Source organism: Oncorhynchus clarkii, chromosome 6, assembly GCF_045791955.1.
Source record: "Oncorhynchus clarkii lewisi isolate Uvic-CL-2024 chromosome 6, UVic_Ocla_1.0, whole genome shotgun sequence".
In the NCBI taxonomy this organism is placed as follows: Eukaryota; Metazoa; Chordata; class Actinopteri; order Salmoniformes; family Salmonidae; genus Oncorhynchus; species Oncorhynchus clarkii.
In genome coordinates, this window is record NC_092152.1 from 18,458,853 (window position 1) to 18,481,080 (window position 22,228).

The 22,228-nt window shown below is 43.1% G+C and overlaps 1 protein-coding gene across 1 annotated transcript in view; it reads left to right on the plus strand.

Moving 5' to 3' along the window:
- Nucleotides 1-597: 597 nt before the first annotated feature.
- LOC139410698 (neurotrophic tyrosine kinase, receptor, type 2a) overlaps nucleotides 598-22,228 on the plus strand; it is a 55,757-nt gene continuing 34,126 nt past the window's right edge. Inside the window, exons 1-12 of the mRNA XM_071156108.1 lie at nucleotides 598-1,045; nucleotides 2,178-2,252; nucleotides 2,365-2,436; nucleotides 2,619-2,687; nucleotides 2,842-2,990; nucleotides 4,419-4,555; nucleotides 6,334-6,466; nucleotides 6,713-7,015; nucleotides 7,235-7,255; nucleotides 7,493-7,504; nucleotides 7,843-7,880; nucleotides 8,172-8,271. Of these exons, the coding sequence (XP_071012209.1) occupies nucleotides 846-1,045; nucleotides 2,178-2,252; nucleotides 2,365-2,436; nucleotides 2,619-2,687; nucleotides 2,842-2,990; nucleotides 4,419-4,555; nucleotides 6,334-6,466; nucleotides 6,713-7,015; nucleotides 7,235-7,255; nucleotides 7,493-7,504; nucleotides 7,843-7,880; nucleotides 8,172-8,271 (1,309 nt within the window). The 5' untranslated portion in view covers nucleotides 598-845. The remainder of the gene's footprint in view (nucleotides 1,046-2,177; nucleotides 2,253-2,364; nucleotides 2,437-2,618; nucleotides 2,688-2,841; nucleotides 2,991-4,418; nucleotides 4,556-6,333; nucleotides 6,467-6,712; nucleotides 7,016-7,234; nucleotides 7,256-7,492; nucleotides 7,505-7,842; nucleotides 7,881-8,171; nucleotides 8,272-22,228) is intronic.

Below are 22,228 nucleotides of genomic sequence, written 5' to 3' on the forward strand. Positions count from 1 at the left end.
GATTTGTGACTGACTGAGTAGGCTAGTGCCCCTATGCCCCGCTGTGCCAGTGGGATACATCAAATGTGATTTTAGCAGATGCTCACCTGGCTGTGCTGTCATTTAGTTGTTTAATTAACACACGACTTTCTATTCGAATACATTCAGGCTGTAAACCCAGCCCCATATCTCTCATGTTCGAGCTTATGCTATTTGTCCGTTATACACTGACACAAGTCTAAAGACAAGGCCTCAGGTGAATAACCGGGAGGAGAGGAGAGCGCTTTAACCCCTGACCATCTGGAGCAATCGCAGTAGAATTGGAACGATGGCTGGAGGGCGTATTCCTGACGGCGTCTACAATCTATAACATATGTTTTGATGCTGGTACGCGCGCCGCCTCTTCCTCAGTGCACTGACTGAACAACGCGACAATAGCCTAAACGGTGTGTGCTTTCGGCTCCATCGTCTCTGTTGGTTATCTATTCATCCACGGCTCTGAATCTGGCAGACCTGCACAGGACATGGTGTTTTGTGTGGAATTAGGCCTATCAGTGTCATCTGTCTGAGAGTCGGGAGAGAGAGAGAAATATAGAGAGAAATATAGAGAGAGAGAGAGAGAGAGAGAGAGAGAGCGCAAAGGAATCCTTGGCATACACACACGTCGGTGTCTCGATGTGATTTTGAGTGACTGGCTGCATTCTTGTGGAGACGAGCGGAACGGATAAACCTATTTTCATCGTCTCACCCATTTGCGCGGATAGCGGCTGGTGCATGCCCGTCTGGGTTGAGCATCTAACAGCGTCTCTTTCTGCTGGAGCTTGGCTGATCCGAGCTGTCCTTGGTCGGGCGTGGAGGGAGCCGAGATGAGCGCCTTTCGGAGGGGTAGCTGGGTGTCTCTGTTGGAGTTGTGTTGGATATTAATGGGACTGTGGAGGCTCGGGGCCGCCTGCCCTGCGTCCTGCTCCTGCAGCGGGACCAAGATCGCCTGTGTGGACCAGGAGCGGGGCATCATGGCTTTCCCAGTGCTGCAGTCTGAGCTGGAGATGGACAACATCACGGACATGTGAGTCACTGTCAATGATCCATCATCACCGTACCCAACATATATGACAGACATAGCATGCCTGCCTTATTGGCACACAATAATGAGGTGAAAAAAGGCTATGCGTTTTAGGCTATAAATATGAGTAGAGTTAAAGATTCAATCGAATGGTCAAGTCTCAGTCAGTAATTAGGCTATTTGAGTTGGCTAATAAAACCTATTGTATAGTTTTTCAGGGTGATCTTAAGAAAATAAATAAACAAACAAAAAGCAACAATTATAGACTGTGTGTGTGTGTGTGTGTGTGTGTGTGAGTGAGTGTGTGTGTGTACACGCGCTCGCGTGTTTATGTCAGTGTGAGAGAGATGGGGACACCTGGACGGTGAGAGACTGTTGTGGTGCTATCCGTACCGATTGACGCTCTTCCGTGGCCCCGATAAGAAACACAACGGAGTGGGGGAGATGTGTAGTCCTACTCTCGCAGAAACCCATACAGTAGCCTAGTTCAAATATCAGCAAATAGGCTACTACCCCCCAGACGCTTGGCTCCGATAATAGGCCCAACAGCCTAGAATTTTCTATTCTGAGAAATGTATAGCCTAGGCCATTTTGCTTCCATTGTGAACTAAAACTAATAGGCATAGACTCAATTAATCTCCACCCACGTTTCAGAGCTGTTCAGATTTAGCATAGCCTAATTGAAGACAAACAGAGAATCATCAGGGTTATTTTAAACAAAAATAGGGCTACAAATAGGGCTACAGCATTTAGAATGCATGATGTTACGAGGACATGATAGGAGCGTTTTTCTAAAGACCATAGCCGATCCTTTGATATCCATAGCCTACTGTCACCGTTATATGATTATAAAGATACAATACAAGTAGCCTAACAATGTTTATTCTGTTTATATAATAATCGACTGTTAAAAATGACAATAATTAGACGACTTGAGTAAAGGTCTATTGGAAGGTTCCTCTGTATTTCCAAACGAACTTGACAAAAATCTTAAACAAAAACTCCCGTCCCCGAAAAACACTTCAACATCTTTTAATATCGTTTGAAATGTGCTGCATAATCGTGCATCTGTCGTTCAGTGTAGGCCTACTACTTACTATTCTCTAACCTTTTTTCCCAATTAAATTTTTAACAGATATATTGCAAATCAGAGTAGCTTCTCATCCATCAATGACAAAGACCTGCATTATTACCGGAACCTCACAAATCTGTAAGTATGTTATGTGATATCTTATACTTGTGGTCATGATGGAGCCCAGATTGGATTGGTGTTGGCATCCGAGCTCAATATGATGATGTTTTTGTGTATATTTGCATTGCAGAACTGTGACTAACAGCAGGCTTACCTATGTGTCTCGACTGGCTTTCCAGAACAACCTCAAACTTCAGTATCTGTGAGTGGCTTTTATAAGGCTAAATGAATCTCAATTTGAAGGTCAAACTACAGTTCTTACAAAAATAATTGTATCTCCTAAGACAGACAAGAACAGTTGCTGGAATGGTTGTACAGTTTAGTATTTCTTTTGGATATGTCTTTCAACTAATTATTGATAATAATGTACATTCTGATTGACAGGAATCTGAAAGACAACAACTTGTCATCTCTGTATTGGAGGATATTTCGACATTTAAACATATCAAATCTGTGAGTTGATTCTTTCAGCCCCCCGACTGACAATGTGTCATCATGGATAATAAAAAATAAACGTTAGTGCATGTGTGCGCTTACCTTCATACATGTGTGTGTTCGTGTCAGTGTGTGATTCAATATTCAACACTGTGTTTCTCTGCGTGTGTAGGATTCTTTCAGGGAACCCGCTGCACTGTTCCTGTGAGAACATGTGGATGAAGCTGTGGCTGGGAGAGGAGGCTGATGCTCAGGAGCTCAAATGTATAGAGGAGGGTGGTGGGAGGAAACCTCTCACCAGGCTCAACCCCCCTCACTGTGGTAATGGCCCCAAAATACACGCACACCTTCCAATGATCATCAAAACACACACCGTGGATCTTATCTTTTTCCACAAACCACTTGCTTTAATTGAAAATGTATCCTTCCCAGCCCAATTTTTTGAAAACAATCCCTTTAATTGCTTTGCTGAATAAACTCTCCTTAGATTCACATGTGGTATCATAATGACAAACCATTATGATTACCCACAAACCAAAGCTGGTCTAGGATCAGTTCCCCCTTCTACTCATTAACACTCACCAGTGTGTGTTGATAACAAAGAGGAACCTGGGCCTGTACTAGTGTGCTCTGGGGCACAGAGGCTATATAACGACAATGATAACACTTATTGATCCGGCAGTCCAGTCTCCACTCCATTAGGCTGCTATTTTCGCCATCGCCACGGTTACTTGCAGGCCCCTGGAGAGACGGCAGGGGGACCCCTGTGTGAGTGACATATGAAGACGACTCAAGGGAGAGGCATGTGTACGATGCCCCAGGCCTGCCAGGCAGCTAAACACAATGAGAACCTTGCAAACCCCCTTTTTCTCTATTTTTCTCTAACATTCTCTCTCTCCCTCTCACAACATCTCTTTTTCAGGACATCTCTGTCATTCTTTCTCTGTTCATATCTCCCGCTCTCCTTCTGTCATCCTGTACTATATGAAATCCACAGCTCAGTGCAGTAGTTTTCATGTGTTGGATACAGAGGTTGTCTGAGACTAAGCTATGGCCTTCACTGCTGCCTACCAATATTTATATTGGAGATGTTGATGCTGTAGGTTCTAGTGTCTAAAACTGGTTACAACCAGTAAACAACCATTGCAACCAGTTTAGCCCACGAGTTGTGTTGTTAAAGATGGACACATTGTAAAGGCATACTGTGCTTTACTAGTGTACTGTAGCTTTGTTGAGTGGGTAGGGTTAACACCGCAGCTGGCAGTGCTTGTAAGAGAGCAACTGAGACTGCTCAAGCTGTAAGGGTTGATTTACTGAAGGTGCTTCAGATGGTATGGTCTGAGTGCTGAAATTAATCGTTTTCTGGGTTCTAGAATCATTGAGAGCGTTGCCATGCTGATAAGAGTCTTGGCGACGTCCCTTAGTGGAGATAAGAGATCTGTCCATTTTATCAACCAGGACTGTCGACACTGGCCCTTCCTCGCCAGACGCTCCCATGCCATTGGCTGCGGCTAAGAGGCAGCCAATCTTCTGATTGGACACGTGGGTCACCTTCAAGTCACAGTCCCATCCTCTCCACCTTTGGTTGTGTTGTTGTCTCTACTTAGAGAGGCTCCAAACTGTGTCTTAATTAATTTTATCTGAGTTGCGAGACACATGGAGTTGTAGTCTGTGTGTGACCACCGCCGTGTTTGTGCTGTGATTTTGAACTAAGATTGCATTGAATCTCCCCTTCGTTGTCATTGGCAGTGGTTCCCATGGCGACTCTGAGCCCATCCAAGGTGACGGTGCAGGAGGGTGCTGATGTGGTGTTGACATGCAACACCTCTGGAGCGCCCTCTCCTGAGCTCATCTGGAACATGATCCCACTCGTCTCCTACAATGAGGTCAGTCACCACCGTCGCCCGCCACCAAAAATCCCATGGCTGCATCTCAAATGGCACCCTAGGTCAAAAGTAGTGCACTATATAGGGAATAGAATGCCATTTTAAATGCACCCATGAGTAGGGACAGGAGTTTTACTGACCACGTGACCTGACCCAGAAAAACTCTGTGCCCATGTTACTAGGGCCTCTAACTTGGGCCCAGAGTTGTTCCTGCTCACGTAAGACTCCTGGACCTACCCATCAGCAACAACACTAATCCACCAGTTAAAGGCACATTCCTTCTGACTAAATAGGCTGCCAGATTCTCTGTCTTAAAGAGCGACTGCCCCTAAAAAGCAACTTCTCGTTCTGAAAATGGCCCATGTGACATCGTTATGAGTCAGAAAAATGTATTATATTGTCAAAATTGACTACATAGTGTAAATAGTATAATTTTGGTCATAAAGTCAGTCTCGTCCAAAACTGAGATTTGCGAAATGATAGTAAAAAATAGTGTCAAGGAATGAAGGGTACCATAACAGTTTTCCTTGGGTTGGGTTTATTTCAATCCTGCCCACATGCACACAGCTGGCAGCACCCATAAAGTAATAATCAATTAAGAGCTGATCATAATGCCCTTGGTCAATTTGGTTTGACATTTGATATCCCTATGGGGCTAGTTAGGGACCATCACTAAATTATAGAATGTACATGGGACAATATTTTAAAAGGTCAATAGCTCCCAATTACAATAACTTAACTTCAAACCAACTACAAATATTGAAAGAATTTAATGAGGAAACTAAAAGTCCCATTTACATTGTGTAGTTTATGGATGGTCCCTAACTATCCCCAAATCTATCAAAAGTCAAACCAACTTTACCATGGTTGCACACCAGCTGGCTGAAGCTAATTGGCTAAATCATTTGGCTAACTCTTCCCACCTGCGAACACACACGAGACACCCACATCAAACCACACCCTGAAACCAACTCACGTTTGAAATCAGTCATAGCATTTCTTAATGAACCAAATCTAAAACGAGGCCAAATCAGGAAGTGCAGTCGCCCTTTAGTCAGAGGTGCAGATGCAAAAATAAGTGGTATTTATTTAACAGTAAATGAGAATACTGGATACAGAGCTGTATTTACAAAATATACAAACGCAGAAAAATTTAGAAAAATGTGTTAACAGAAAGAATTAACTTGAAAAAACAAACTTACTTGGCCAATAGCAGAATTACCTCAGCTCGGCAGAGCTATGGCAGAGCTATAGCATCATCAACATGTTGCCTAGACAAACAGCTCTACCTGAATGAGGTGAACAGAGATCCTAAAAGGACCTACCCTTACCTAGCATAAACCATTCACACCTTTAAACAGATGAATTCTTAATGAACAGGGATAATATACACTTTAACGGCCGTACTGTTTCACACTATATATATATTTTACAATGGGCGTGGTCAGCTTTATATAATGCAGATATTTTAACACTGAGGCTTTTAACCAATTATTAACCAGCATTGGCCTATAATGTTACTTGCTAATCTAGGCGTAACACCATTTGTTTGTCATAGGTGCTCAGAAGAAGCAACACTATGTCAAAAAATTAACAAGACACTAGGGAAGGATATCTGTTTAGAAATGGTAAACAATAATCTTACAATAGTACTAATAACCAGCAACAGGTATTGTGTTTGCAAAATAGTTTCAAAATAGTTGTGGATGGGTAAAAGCATTAGTAATATGGAGGAGGTGGGTGCCTGACTCACTGTGTCTCTGCATGGTCCTCTGCAGATTGAGGCCTCAGGGCAGGTGTCTGAGCTCCATCTCTATAACCTCTCCTCACTGGACAACAACTGTAAGATCACCTGCAGCGCTGAGAACATTGTGGGCGAGAATGAGTCCTCAGTCTTCCTCGACATCCTCTGTGAGTTCCAAACATGACTCTAGACAAGGAGGGAATAGAATGAGAATAATACCGTTGTCTTAACTAGTTTTTCTTCTGGACCATGTTTTGTCTTTATTCCCCCTTTTGCTTCTCCCTCGATCTTTCTCACTCACCCTTTCTCTCTTTCTCACTCACCCTTTCTCTCTTTCTCACTCAACCTTTCTCTCTTTCTCACTCACCCTTTCTCTCTTTCTCACTCACCCGTTTTCTCTCTCCCTCCCCCAGTTCCCCCTAACATCAGTAAATTGAGTGATGCCTACTCAGACCACCACTGGTGCATCCCATTCAGTATGTCTGGGAACCCAAAACCTGATCTCCGCTGGCTGTTAAACGGGGAGCCGGTAAATGAGGGACCCTACATCATGACTATGATCCATGACTTCTCTGAGAGGGAGTTCCACGGCTGCCTGCAGCTGGACAGCCCCACACACATCAACAACGGACCGTACACCCTGCTGGCCAGCAACAAGTACGGACAAGACCGCAAGACCGTCGAGGCTCACTTCATGCTTGACCCCTTTGATGGAGGTATGTGGTGTGTAGTCAACCCCTATCCCACTTGTGTCAATACACTTAGGACAGGGGTGTCAAACTCAATTCCTAGAGGGCTGTGTCTGCTCATTTTTGTTAATTATTTTCAATTGGTGTCCAATTAGACCTAGACAACCTGTTGAGGGGAGTTCCTAACTAATCTATGACCTTTATTTCTCAATCAAGTACTTTTTGTATTTTACCCAACAGGAACAGTGACAGAACCACTTTACTATGGTGAGTGGCTCTTCAAATATTTACATGCAACATTGACTGTCTAAATTGCTCATTGAACTGTTGAGAGAATAATTCAATGTTCTTTACTTTAATGAATACCAGATGTCCTGACACTAAAGATGATTGACTTGAGAAGTACTTTAAAGACTGATTTCTGAGGTTTGCTTTTTGTGTTATTGAGTGTTAATAGTTGATTTTCTCTTCCCTCTCCTCACACCCTGGATCTGGGCACCACAGACCCAACTACAGGTATAGTTACTCTCCCTTCACATTACCCAATCACACAGCAGAGGTTAACAAGTACATAGGCCTATGTCACTCTGACACTCAGAGGGAATACTTTACTTGAAAGGTAACCATATAAGGACTTCATAACACATTCATTACCCAACCCATATATACTGCATTCATAGGTAGCACATGCTTATGTCAACAACAACAAGACATAATACAAATATTGTTATGAAGTGCTTATGTAGGTATCCCTCAAGTAACGTGTTACCCACAGGGACAGGGACATTTAATCAACTTCATTGTCATTGAGGGATACTGTAGCATCTGCTGTCTTCTCTGCTCTTTGAAAACAGAGGACACACCTCTAGAGCCACCAGAAGACAGAGTTGCTGTAAGTAACACTCTAAGTCACCTCTTTATGTGCGTGTTTGTGGGAGCCTGTACCTGTTTGTGGGAGCAATGTTTATAACATTTTGTTTATGTTTTTATACAATAGTTTTTACCACTACTTTTAGTAGTCGTACTACTATCTAGTATGTTTAGGGTTGACAGTGTGTTTAAGTTTTATATTTCATGTTTTTATATGGTAGGTGTATCTTGGTGGTAGTAGGCTACACACTGTGACATGGTATTTTGGAGTGGTAGTGGTGGTCCTAGCTCAACAGCTTTGTCATTCTTTCAGGTATATGTGGTCGTAGGGATTGCAGCAGTAGCCTTCATGGGTTTTCTATTGATGCTGGTAATCTTGAAATTCGGGGGAAACTCAAAGTTTGGAATCAAAGGTAAGTCCCTTTACACAGTATACTACTGTAGCCTATGGGTCTTTCTCTCCAATCTGAAATTGCACCCTATTCCCTAAATAGTGCACTTATTTTGGCACTGGCACAGTATAGGAAGTAGGGTACCATTTGGGATAAAACCATAGAGTGGGATCTGAATGGTGGTAAAGAGGTACTCAGACATTTCTAGTGAATAACATGCATGTGGATCTCCGTCTCAATGTCTCACTATACCTTGTTCCATACTAATCATCCGCCCATGCAGATAACGCTGCACTGTAGCTCGTCTCTGTCTTTACTGATGCTGCTATTGAATAACGCAGAGGGACTGAAGAGGATTTAGATACTAACCCATATTAGGAATAACAATAGAGGTGTAAACTGACTGTCACTCAAATCGCTGATGTTGTATTGTTTGTACTAATAATTAACCATACTGGGAAATGATATGAGGCTCAAAGTGTGACTATGCCTTCAAAAATACCTTTTGAACGCTATCCTGAAATCCTCTATTTGCAATGGATTGAATTCCGACCTGAGTGTGTGTATTTTGGATGAGATTGTGTGTGTAGGAGTATGGGAAGGCCAGGGCTGCCTCAGTGTGGTCAGTTATTTTGGTGCTGATTGATTTATTGCCCCTCTGAGGGGAACGGGTGTGAAAGGAAGAGAGGGGGAGAAGTGGTATCTCCTTTCCTCTGCGGAAGTGGAGGATGAGGTTCCACCGGAGGCGTCAATTCCTCTCCTTCCTCTGTACGTGTATGTGTGTGCTTTTCTGCGCGCACATGTGAGTATCTGAGTAGGAAGTTAGCTGGAGTTTCAGCGTTGTGTGTATCTGAGCAGGAAGTTAGCTGGAGTTTCAGCATTGTGTGTATCTGAGCAGGAAGTTAGCTGGAGTTTCAGCGTTGTGTGTATCTGAGTAGGAAGTTAGCTGGAGTTTCAGCGTTGTGTCTATCTGAGCAGGAAGTTAGCTGGAGTTTCAGCGTTGTGTGTATCTGAGCAGGAAGTTAGCTGGAGTTTCAGCATTGTGTGTATCTGAGCAGGAAGTTAGCTGGAGTTTCAGCGTTGTGTGTATCTGAGCAGGAAGTTAGTTGGAGTTTCAGCATTGTGTGAATCTGAGCAGGAAGTTAGCTGGAGTTTCAGCGTTGTGTGTATCTGAGCAGGAAGTTAGCTGGAGTTTCAGCGTTGCCTGCAGGAACTTTCACTACGCGTCTCTGTCTCTTCACTGCAGTTTCTATTCTCTCCTTTCTGATGGAGGAAGTGACACTCCTGTCACTCAAAATCATAATCCACACTAAAATAAAAAGTCTGGGAAACTTGAAATGCCCAAGACACACACTTTCACTATTATGACCCACATACCGCAATCTTTATAAAGACACATTGGAGCCAAGTGAAGACTGACTGATCTCCTACTGTGTATGGCTAAAGAAGTGCTGCCTTCACAAGGGGCTTGTATTCCTTCTCACTGCAGTCCTTATATGTAATGTATCCTGCTCATAGGCTGGTGTACAGAAGTGTAAAGCAAAAGACTTTCCCAATCCACTAACATTTAGCTAATGTACACACGAACACAACAGACAAAAGGTGTGAAGAGACCGTACTGAACACTGTAGGGTGCTGTTCGGGACCATGTGAGACATCTAGACACACTTTCTCTGGATGCCTCGGTGCATAACACACACACACACACACACACACACACACACACACACACACAGTAAAAGGGTGTACATGGTGGAATACACGGTTCAAATGAACCTGTTACTGCTCTTCTGTTATCAATAAGATGTGGTGTACAGTAAGGATCAGAGGTTACTCTTTTTTACTCTACACTGTGTTTTCAGAGAGTTAAGGATTTAGAAGATGTAGTCTCCATATAGAATAAATTCTGAATACTTTTCTGTGATGGGCATCATAGAAAAATAAGTTTGTCAGGTATTGGCCAAAATACATTTTAATTAGAGTATCTGTCTTTACAAATATGTTGTTACATGAGAAAACAGACCTAAACCTGTTTGAAATTCCTCTGACCCTTAAAGGCCCAGTGCAATCAAATATGTGATTTTCCTGTGTTTTATATACACTGAGTATACAAAACATTAGGAACACCTTGCTAATATTGAGTTGCACCCCCTTTTGCCCTCAGAACAGCCTCAATTCATCGGGGAATGGACTCTACAAGGTGTCGAAAGCGTTCCACGGGGATGCTGAACCATGTTGACTCCAACGCTTCCCACAGTTGTGGCAAATTGGCTGGATGTCCTTTGGGTGGTGGACCATTCTTGATACACATGAGAAACTGTTGAGTGTGAAAAACCCAGCAGCGTTGCAGTTTTTGACACACTCATACTAGTGAGCCTGGCACATGCTACCATACCCCGTTCAAAGGCACTTAAATATTTTGTCTTGCCCATTCACCCTCTGAATGGCACACACACACAATCCATGTCTCAGTTGTCTCACGGCTTAAAAAATATGATTTAACTTGTCTCTTCCCCTTCATCTACACGGATTGAAGTGGAATTAACAAGTGCCATCAATAAGGGATCATATCTTTCACCTGGATTCACCTGGCCAGTCTTTGTCCATAATGTTTTGTACACTCAGTGTATATTTCCACACTATAAGGTTGGAATATCTCTGTGACATTTTGGTGGGATGGAGTTTTGGCCTGCCATGGTGACATCACTAATAGTTTTCAGCTAGTTTTCAGTTTCCCCCTCCCTACTCCCAGACAGTCCTAGTAAAATTCATGCTTGAGAAATTGCTCTTTGAAAACAATCACAGTAAGGTACTTAATTGTTTCTCAGAAATAATTTGATATTGAGATAAAAACAGCTGCATTGGACCTTTAAAACAACCTTGGTTGGTTTGATAATTAACTTTTCTTTGGAAAGGCAAAAAAAGAGAGAAGAGCAGCAGAAAAAAATAGATAGATGGAGAGAGAGGGAGCGAGCGAGCACTGTATGCTTATCAATGATTCAGGAAGGCAGGTATCAGTTTTCTCTGTGTTTGGAAGAGTGCCGGATGATCAATACATCTCTCTCAAGGTCAGAAGTATCTCTGATAGGACTTGACAGACCATGCTCACGCTGCGTGTTCTCCTCCTCCTGCAGAGCACACTTAGGCCCTGTTCCATTCCTGCCTTCATGGACCTCCCTCGCTCCCTGCACTACCTTTTTCGGGATCTGTACAGAACAGGGCCCATGGTTCCATAGGTCTACAGAGGACCATAGGCACAACGGCGATGAGTAACCTTTCCAAAGATCGGAAGTTTTGTGCTCCCAGAGCTGATGTAGGCTTTAGCTCAATGGGCTATCCATATGGAAGTATGCAAATGACCTGGGTTCAATGCCTGGGAGGACACAAACATGATACAGGGGGACACACACAAACACACACACAATGTTCCCCCTGAGTACTTCAGACATGTGTGGAATGCTTTTGTGACAGCCTGTGGGAGTTTGAAGGTACTTGTCTCTCTTTGGTCAATCACAGATAAAGTGCCCACTTGAGGGGTCAGAGGTCAATGTGTGTATGAGAGATGTGTCGACTGGACAGGCAACAGCAGATCTCTTCCCTCTCCCATAGCGACAGGAAATGTGTGTTGGAGTATTAACTCAGGGCCTAGTCACAACCTTCTCTTCCACCTTCTAGAGCAATTTTTCCTGCTCAGGCCACATAGGAAAGGATATACTCTATGACATACTGGGGCCATTCGTGCAAACATTAGAAAACGTTTAGCTTTAACCTGGACCTCCGTCTCAAAATGCGCATCAGCCAATTAAAATCACTGACGTAGCTGACGTGATCCAACACTTGTTTATGAAAGAACACATAACAGAAGTCCAATGGTACGTTCTGGTACTAGATCACATGTGTTTGACTGACTGGTCATATACACGGTGTACAAAACATTAAGGACCTTCCTAATATTGAGTTGCACAAACTTCCTTTTACCCTCAGAACAGCCTCAATTCGTCAGGGCATGGACTCCACAAGATGTCAAAAGCATTCCACAGGGATGCTGGCTCATGTTGACTCAATGCTTCCCACAGTTGTGGCAAGTTGGCTGGATGTCCTCTGGGTGGTGGACCATTCTTGATGCACACAGGGAACTGTTGAGCGTGAAAAACCCAGCAGTGTTGCAGTTCATGACACAAACCGGTGTGCTACCATACCCCGTTCAAAAGAACTTAAATATTTTGTCTTGCACATTCACCCATTGAATGGCACACATACACAATCCAGTGTTTCCCCCTTTCAAATGTAGAATTACATGTATTGTATTAATGTGTTGAGAAGAGAAGAATAAATGTAATGAGGAACTTCTTGTTGGAGTCCCTCTTGCAGACCGACATGTAGGCTTCTGACACTGCTACATAAATAATTGTCACTATTATAGGCTATATTACATAGACATGTAGGCTACACTTACATTTATATGCGTTATTGTAAATATCCACTTAGTCACATATGCGTTATTTGAATCTAGCGTCGAGGACCAGCATTGAACAGTGTTTTCTTTAACAAAAATGCTTGATGTGAGGGGGGCTCGAACCCACAGATAATGTTTTTATTTGACCTTTATTTAACTAGGCAAGTCAGTTAAGAACAAATTCTTATTTTCAATGACGGCCTAGGAACAGTGGGTTAACTGCCTTGTTCAGGGGCAGAATGTGCACTGTTGTTTTAAAGTCAACCGATTTAGCAGTGTGTACCACCAGGAAGCAATGATGAAGATGGTACATGACAGCTTTTTGACAAGTCCATAAGGTTTTTTGACTTAATATTATTTATTTTTTATGATGTACGGCAAACTGAATGTTGTATAGACCTCCTTTATCTTTTTTTCCGTAAAGGCACATGGATTTGTGTGAAACAGATGAGCAAAAACGTGGGATTTTAAAAATGCAGAAACGTTTTGAATGTTGTCTAACGTCAGTAGCTGGTAGCCTAGTCGAGGATGCATCATCATGCAATATTGTCACTCTACTGTACACTGGAGACAGACCAAGCGGAACAAAAGTAAACCAAATATCCATCTGGTGGCCAAGTTGACCTATTCCTAGAAATGACATTGGTGGGTGGATATAAAATCAAAGATCTTTAATAGGCTGATGCAGAATTTGTTACAGGAAGTAATCATGGTCAGCTGGTGAGGTTAGCATAGGGCTAACGTGTACCAGGTTATCTGATGGGACCAGTTACAATGTAGCATTCTATCACTTGCAACTACGTTGACGATTGTAATTGGCTGATGCAAAGGTTAAATACATTTAAAAAATTGAATGTTTGCAAGTATTGACCCCATCAGTTTTACTTGGGCTGTGGCGGTAAAGAAATTTCATCAGCCAGTGTCACGGTAATTGACCGTTAATTAACATAAACTGGCTTCCACACACAGCCTACAAGCCACCTGATGTAGATCTTCAGAACGTCTAAGTTTTAAAAAGTCTAATAAATCCATGTAATATAGCCTACAACTTCTCAATAAATCCATGTAATATAGCCTACAACTTCTCAATAAATCCTTGTAATATAGCCTACAACTTCTCAATAAATCCATGTAATATAGCCTACAACTTCTCAATAAATCCATGTAATATAGCCTACAACTTCTCAATAAATCCATTATTTATTTTAGACAGGTCTAAAGAAGCATGATATGAAGAAAATGTAGAACAGAATAGCATACTCTGAGTTGTCCTTATGTTAGGTCCTGATGTGGCTATGCCAAATGGCTGTGGGCTACACTAGTTCATTTAGCAGACAAGATTTGCTTAGAATTCCATGTCATTTGTTTATATTATTTTATAGTATGAAGAATACAATTGAACAAAGCTGAATAGCCGCACATGCGGCTATTCTGTGTTGAGTGAAAATAAATAGGTACTCTTACATGCTTAATTTAGAGTTATTCATGTAACTTTAGTTGTTCTACAAACGTTGGGCTGTAGGTTTTGATTTTTAATACATTGTAAGGCTGCATGATGAAACTCTAATGATGATTTGAAAAAAGTTGCTTGAAAGGCATGAGCTCTGCTTTGTTTTTTGCGCAGGCTGTTCACACTTCAATAGTCTCCCATTCACAATCTGACTTGATAATGCCTCGAATTTCACGGCGTCATCCCCTTTGTGGCCGTAATACACCCTAAGAAAGTCCATGCCTTTTGCGGCCCGGAGTGCTGCGTTGTGCCCTTCTTCCTGAGTGCTGCGCAATCCGAAGCGCCTCTCACTCACATGGCTCTCCATTACATGATCGAGTCTTTCTCACAGGCTACAAGTGAAGGCAGACACATCGGGGACGCAACTGCGCATGTCCTTATCCAATTCCAATGCGCATATATTGGAAGAACTGTCCACATTTACTTTTTGTCAGCCAACAAGATGAGTAGGCCTAACAAAAAGCAAAAGCACTAGCCTATGTCAGTGTACTATCCCCATAGTACAAAAGTCCACCTATTCTATTCCGCGCAATAAATAAATATTCCAAACAAAGTCTGGGACAATCGTGGGGTGCAATAGATCCCAAATCAATACAACCACTAGCAGGTAGCGGCAGGTAGCCTAGTGGTAAGAGCATTGGACTAGTATCCGAAAGGTTGCAAGATTGAATCCCTGAGCTGACAAGGTAAAAATCTGTTGTTCTGCCCCTGAACATGGCAGTTAACCCACTGTTCCTAGCCTGTCATTGAAAATAAGAATTTGTTCTTAACTGACTTGCCTAGTTAAACATAGGTAAAATAAAAAACTTTTTTACACAATTTTGCTGACGCAACAGATCAGAATGTTTAGCTTAAAATGTTGATAAACTATTAGGCTATTTCTTCACATTATAAGCGCAGCAATGCGCACATGGCAGTAGGCTAAAATCACTAATGTTCCATTAGCGGGGAAAAAAGTGACTGCAAATGCAATTATGCATGTAATGCTTTTATTATAAAGATGCATTTTTATGGTGAAAATGATCTTCCCCAAACTTGTTTTATTTTTATTTCACCTTTATTTAACCAGGTAGGCTAGTTGAGAACAAGTTCTCATTTGCAACTGCGACCTGGCCAAGATAAAGCAAAGCAGTGTGACACAGACAACAATACAGAGTTACACATGGAGTAAACAATAAACAAGCCAATAACACAATAAACAAGTCAATGACACAGTAGAAAAAAGAAAGTCTATATACAGTGTGTGCAAAAGGCATGAGGAGGTAGGCAATAAATAGGCCATAGGAGCGAATAATTACAATTTAGCAGATTAACACTGGAAATATCAATGAGCAGATGATGATGTGCAAGTAGAGATACTGGTGTGCAAAAGAGCAGAAAAGTAAATAAAATAAAAACAGTATGGGGATGAGGTAGGTAGATTGGGTGGGCTATTTACAGATGGACTATGTACAGCTGCAGCGATCGGTGAGCTGCTCAGATAGTTGATGTTTAAAGTTGGTGAGCGGAATAAAATTCTCCAACTTCAGCGATTTTTGCAATTCATTCCAGTCACTGGCAACAGAGAACTGGACGGAAAGGCGGCCAAATGAGGTATTGGCTTTGGGGATGATCAGTGAGATATATCTGCTGGAACGTGTGGGTGGGTGTTGTTATCATGACCAGTGAACTAAGATAAGGTGGAGCTTTACCTAGCATAGACTAATAGATGACCTGGAGCCAGTGGGTCTGGCGCTGAATATGTAGCGAGGGCCCGCCGACTAGAGCATACAGGTCGCAGTGGTGGGTGGTATAAGGTGATTTGGTAGCAAAACGGATGGCACTGTGATAGACTGCATCCAGTTTGCTGAGTAGAGTGTTGGAAGCTATTTTGTAGATGACATCGCCGAAGTCAAGGATCGGTAGGATAGTTAGTTTTACTAGGGTAATTTTGGCAAGGTGAGTGAAGGAGGCTTTGTTGCGAAATAGAAAGACAATTCTAGATTTGATTTTGGATTGGAGATGTTTAATATGAGTCTGGAAGGAGAGTTTACAGTCTAGCCAGACACCTAGATATTTATAGTTGTCCACATATTCTAGGTCGAAACCGTCCAGGGTGGTGATGCTAGTCGGGCAGGCGGGTGCGGGCAGCGAACGGTTGAAAAGCCTGCATTTGGTTTTACTAGCGTTTCAGAGCAGTTGGAGGCCACGGAAGGAGTGTTGTATGGCATTGAAGCTCGTTTGGAGGTTAGTTAGCACAGTGTCCAAGGAAGGGCCAGAAGTATACAGAATGGTGTCGTCTACGTAGAGGTGGATCAGGGAATCGCCGGCAGCAAGAACGACATCATTGATATATACAGAGAAAAGAGTCGGCCCGAGAATTGAACCCTGTGGTACCCCCATAGAGACTGCCAGAGGTCCAGACAACATGTCCTCCGATTTGACACACTGAACTCTGTCTGCAAAGTAGTTGGTGAACCAGGCGAAGCAGTCATTAGAAAAACCAAGGCTATTGAGTCTGCCGATAAGAATACGGTGATTGACAGAGTCGAAAGCCTTGGCCAGGTCGACGAAGACGGCTGCACAGTACTGGCTTTTATCGATGCCGGTTATGGTATCGTTTAGTACCTTGAGGGGTGGCTGAGGTGCACCCGTGACCGGCTCAGAAGCCGGATTGCACAGCGGAGAAGGTACGATGGGATTCTAAATGGTCAGTGATCTGTTTATTAACTTGGCTTTCGAAGACTTTAGATATGGAGGGCAGGATGGATATAGGTCTGTAACAGTTTGGGTCTAGGGTGTCACCCCCTTTGAAGAGGGGGATGACCGCGGCAGCTTTCCAATATTTAGGGATCTCGGACGATACGAAAGAGGGATTGAACAGGCTGGTAATAGGGGTTGCAACAATGGTGGTGGATAGTTTTAGAAAGAAAGGGTCCAGATTGTCTAGCCCAGCTGATTTGTACGGGTCCAGGTTATGCAGCTCTTTCAGAACATCTGCTGTCTGGATTTGGGTGAAGGAGAAGCTGGGGAGGCTTGGGCGAGTAGCTGCAGGGGAAGCAGAGCTGTTGACCTGGGTTGGAGTAGCCAGGAGGAAGGCATGGCCAGCCGTTGAGAATTGCTTATTGAAATTTTCGATCATCATGGATTTATCAGTGGTGACCGTGTTACCTAGCCTCAGTGCAGTGGGCAGCTGGGAGGAGGTGCTCTTGTTCTCCATGGACTTTACAGTGTCCCAAAACTTTTTGGAGTTAGAGCTTCAGGATGCGAATTTCTGCTTGAGAAAGCTAGCCTTTGCTTTCCTCACTGACTGCGTGTATTGGTTCCTGACTTCCCTGAACAGTTGCATATCGTTGGGACTATTCGATGCTATTGCAGTCCACCATAGGATGTTTTTGTGCTGGTCAAGGGCAGTCAGGTCTGGAGTGAACCAAAAGCTATATCTGTTCTTAGTTCTGCATTTTTTGAACGGGGCATGCTTATCTAAGATGGTGAGGAAATTACTTTTAAAGAATGACCAGGCATCCTTGACCAACGGGATGAGGTCAATATCCTGCCAGGATATCCGAGCCAGGTCGATTAGAAAGGCCTGCTCGCAGAAGTGTTTTAGGGAGCGTTTAACAGTGATGAGGGCTGGTCGTTTGACTGCGGACCCATAGCGGATACAGGCAATGAGGCAGTGATCGCTGAGATCCTGATTGAAAACAGCGGAGGTGTATTTGGAGGGCATGTTGGTCAGGATAATGTCCATGAGGGTGCCCATGTTTATGGATTTAGGGTTGTACCTGGTGGGTTCCTTGATGATTTGTGTGAGATTGAGGGCATCTAGCTTAGATTGTAGGACTGCCGGGGTGTTAAGCATACCCCAGTGTAGGTCACCTAACAGAACGAACTCTGAAGCTAGATGGGGGGCGATCAATTCACAAATGGTGTCCAGGGCACAGCTGGGAGCGGAGGGGGGTCGATAGCAGGCGGCAACAGTGAGAGACTTATTTCTGGAGAGGTTCATTTTTAAAATTAGAAATTCAAACTGTTTGGGTATGGACCTGGAAAGTATGACATTACTTTGCAGGCTATCTCTGCAGTAGATTGCAACTCCTCCCCCTTTGGCAGTTCTATCTTGACGGAAAATGTTGTAGCTGGGTATGGAAATCTCAGAATTGTTGGTGGCCTTCCTAAGCCAAGATTCAGACACGGCAAGGACATTAGGGTTGGCGGAGTGTGCTAAAGCAGTAGGTAAAACAAACTTAGGGAGGAGGCTTCTGATGTTGACATGCATGAAACCAAGGTTTTTTCGATTACAGAAGTCAACAAATGAGAGCGCCTGGGGACACGCAGGGCCTGCGTTTACCTCCACATCACCCGAGGAACAGAGGAGGAGTAGGATGAGGGTACGGCTAAAGGCTATCAAAACTGGTCGCCTAGAGCGTTGGGGACAAAGAATAAAAGAAGCAGATTTCTGGGCGTGGTAGAATAGATTCAGGGCATAATGTGCAGACAGGGGTATGGTGGGGTGCGGGTACAGCGGAGGTAAGCCCAGGCACTGAGTGATGATAAGAGAGGTTGTGTCTCTGGATAAGCTGTTTACAATGGGTGAGGTGTGGGAGGTGGGACAAAGGAGGTATCAGAGGTATAATGAGTGGAAGTAGGGGCTCCATTGTAAACTAAAACAATGATAACTAACCTAAACAACAGTATACAAGGCATATTGACATATGAGAGAGACATAAAGTAATCACAGGTGTTGATTTGGAGAGCTAACTAAGAAAACAACGGGTGAGACAACAACAGCTAATCAGCTCTAACAACAACAGGTAAAATGGCGATGACTGGACAGAGAGGGTCGGTTAACTACACACAGAGCCTGAGTTCGCGGCTGGGGCCGACAGATAAAAACACTTGAAACTCATGCGCTGCTTATGTATGCCAGATAGGCTCTAAAGCCCTTGTAAAGCAGATTAATGTCCTTCATTTTAATAAGTTATTTGGCCACTTTAGTTGTGATTCAAACCTTATCAAAACATATAGGCGTATTGGCTATACTACATGAGGTGTGTGACTATGAATCTAAAAAGTCGCAACAAAAAAAAGGCAGTTTCTTATTCTGTGTTGATATGTAACTCGCGAGTGATAGGATAATATTGTCACCCATCAGACTATTCTTGATTTAATCTTGTCTTTACAAATACTAAATAATATATGTGTGAAATTTGTTTTGATTTAGAATGGACCCTTATCATGCACCTGTCTTGAAACAGGGGCAGCGGCAAAAAATACATGTCATCTATGCACTTAAATAGTGAATGGAGGACACTTTTCCCGTGGTTCATTTTCATGTCAGCCAGGTAGGCTATACTCCTGTTGTAAAGATTAACAATGTGCTTAATATTAGGAAAGTTGAGAAATAAATATTGTAGTCCTAGCCTACAGAAAGCTGATGGGAACCTCCTCTTTTTGGTAGAGGTCATCACTCTGTGTTCTCGCGCAATTGCATAGCCTATAGAATTGTTGCACAACATGAGCTCATGGGTTCCCATGAAGTGTTTGATTAGATTTTCGATGAGATTTGCATTGATGTCAGAGTGATTAGAGGGACAATAGTGTGCTGAGTACCAGGCAGTTAGCAAGTTTGGTAGGCTACTAATGACCATCAGCAGCATCAGAGATTGGAGAAGCCTAATTACCGTGACTAACCGATCAAGTGGAATTTGACTGCCTTCATGACTCGTGACAGCCGGTGTGGCGGTAATACGGTCACCGCAACAGCCCTAGGCTCACCCCTATTCTCTTTGCATCAATGCTTTTATCTTGGACCTTGATCAGTTTCAGCATTGTAAATGTCCTGTAATTCAGTCCATGTTAATTAGTTAGTATTTATCGAGTGGCTGTGTGTCATGCTGCTCTGAGGTACTCCTCTTTCCACCTCCAATTCACCACCACAACGTGTCTGTGCAGTCACAGCTCTATACAGCGCGCTGGGCTTTGCTATTGGGAACTGCACTACAGCAGATAGAGCTTCATTGATCGATTGATCTCAGGCCTGTCTGTCTGAAGCAGATGCCTCTCTCAGGTCTATCGAGTCTTGGGCCTTCCCATCACTCAGGTCAGCAGCACTGCTCAAGCGCTCAGTCAGAGGGAGGTGTGTGTGTGTGTGTGTGTGGTGTTCTAGTACTGAGTGTTCCCTTGTGAGGAGAAATCAGCTGCAGTTAGTAGCTTTCAGTGAAGGTACTATTGAATACTAAGTAGTAAATTAGTGTTAACTGGGACAGATGTCTACCAATTGACTGAAATACTAATTTGTGTTGGTGAGTATCAAAGTATTCAGTGTTGTTGAGTTGTGTTGATCAGGGTCCAGTGTTTCTAAGTTGTGTGGAGTAGTGTTGAGTTCTATTGGATGTTATTGAGTTGCGTCAAGCAATGCTGAGTGGCATTGAGTAGTTTTCAGGAGGACTGCAATATGACACAGGAGGGGGACGGCTCCAGTAGCCCACTGCATGCTGTTGCCATGGATACGCATGTCATCACCAGCCTTGCTCCAAATATGAACCATTATCGCTGGCCAAGCTTAAAGAGTGAATCACCATCATGCACGCACACACACACAGGACACACACACACACACAGGACACACACACACATGCACACGATCAGTGGAGATGGATACTGGTGTGGTGAGTTGGCAAGGAAGGGCCGTGGCCAGAGAATGATGTTCCAAAGATTTTGATGGGGCTGCCGTGAGCCACTAGGGCACTTAGGTTGTGACATGTTTGTGTGATTGTGGAGCAGCTGCTCTTCTAAGACAGTTGATGGTTTCGACACAAGGAACAAAAAACATTCAAATCGCTCCTTACTATTCCAGTTGTCAACCTGATGGCAATGAGGGTATGGTTTTTTAACTAGCTCCTTGCCCTCCACTCCTCCACTCTTCCACCCCCAGCCAGATGGATAATAATAATCATCTGGCTGCTCCCGTTCTGCCACTTCGATTAATTTCCAATAACAAGCCAGGGGGAAACCGTTGTGTGTCAGCCATAAAAGTCTGAGAAGAAGAATGTTGGGTTGTTTTTTGCGAATGTCGTGGTTAAGCCTCAGTGAGAGGGAAAACAGTTAAAGGTGACTTTGGAAGTTTAAATGAATTTGTTTGTTTTTATTGTTGTTTAATACTGTCACTTTGCCCGTCCGTTCATGAGCTGAAAAGACAAAGCGTTATTTTGAATGATGAAATTCTGTAGAAAAGACCCAGTGAAGACCGGTTTGGATGTGTGTGTAACTACCTGAACGTGTACGTCTCTAAATTGCATCGAATACTTGCACCATGCTTATAGGACTGTTTAGCTCCGCGCTGTAAACCCTTTAACATTCACATTCATTTACACCCTTCCTAAATATATATATATCTACAGTACCAGTCAAAATTTTAGACACACCTATTTATTCAAGGATTTTTCTTTATTTTCTACATTGTAGAACAATAGTGAAGACATTAAAAACTATTAAATAACACATATGGATTCATGTAGTAACCAAAAAAGTGTATATTTTATATTTGATATTCTTCAAAGTAGCCACCCTTTGCCTTGATGACAGCTTTGCACACTCTTGGGATTCCCTGATCCAGCTTTAAATTATTATTATTTTTACCTTTATTTAACTAGGCAAGTCAGTTATGAACAAATTCTTATTTACAATGACGGCCTACTCAGCTTTATGAGGAATGCTTTTCCAACAGTCTTGAAGGAGTTCCCACATATGCTGTGCACTTGTTGGCTGCTTTTCCTTCACTCTGCGGTCCAACTTATCCCAAACCATCTCAAATGGGTTGTGGTCAGGTGATTGTGGAGGCTAAGTCACCTGAAGCAACACTCCATCACTCTCCTTCTTGATCAGATAGCCCTTACGCAGCCTGGAGGTGTGTTTTGGGTCATTGTCCTGTTGAAAAACAAATGATAGTCCCACTGAGCGCAAACCAGATGAGATAGAGTATCGCTGCAGAATGCTGTGGTAGCCATGCTGGTTAAGTGTGCCTTGAATTC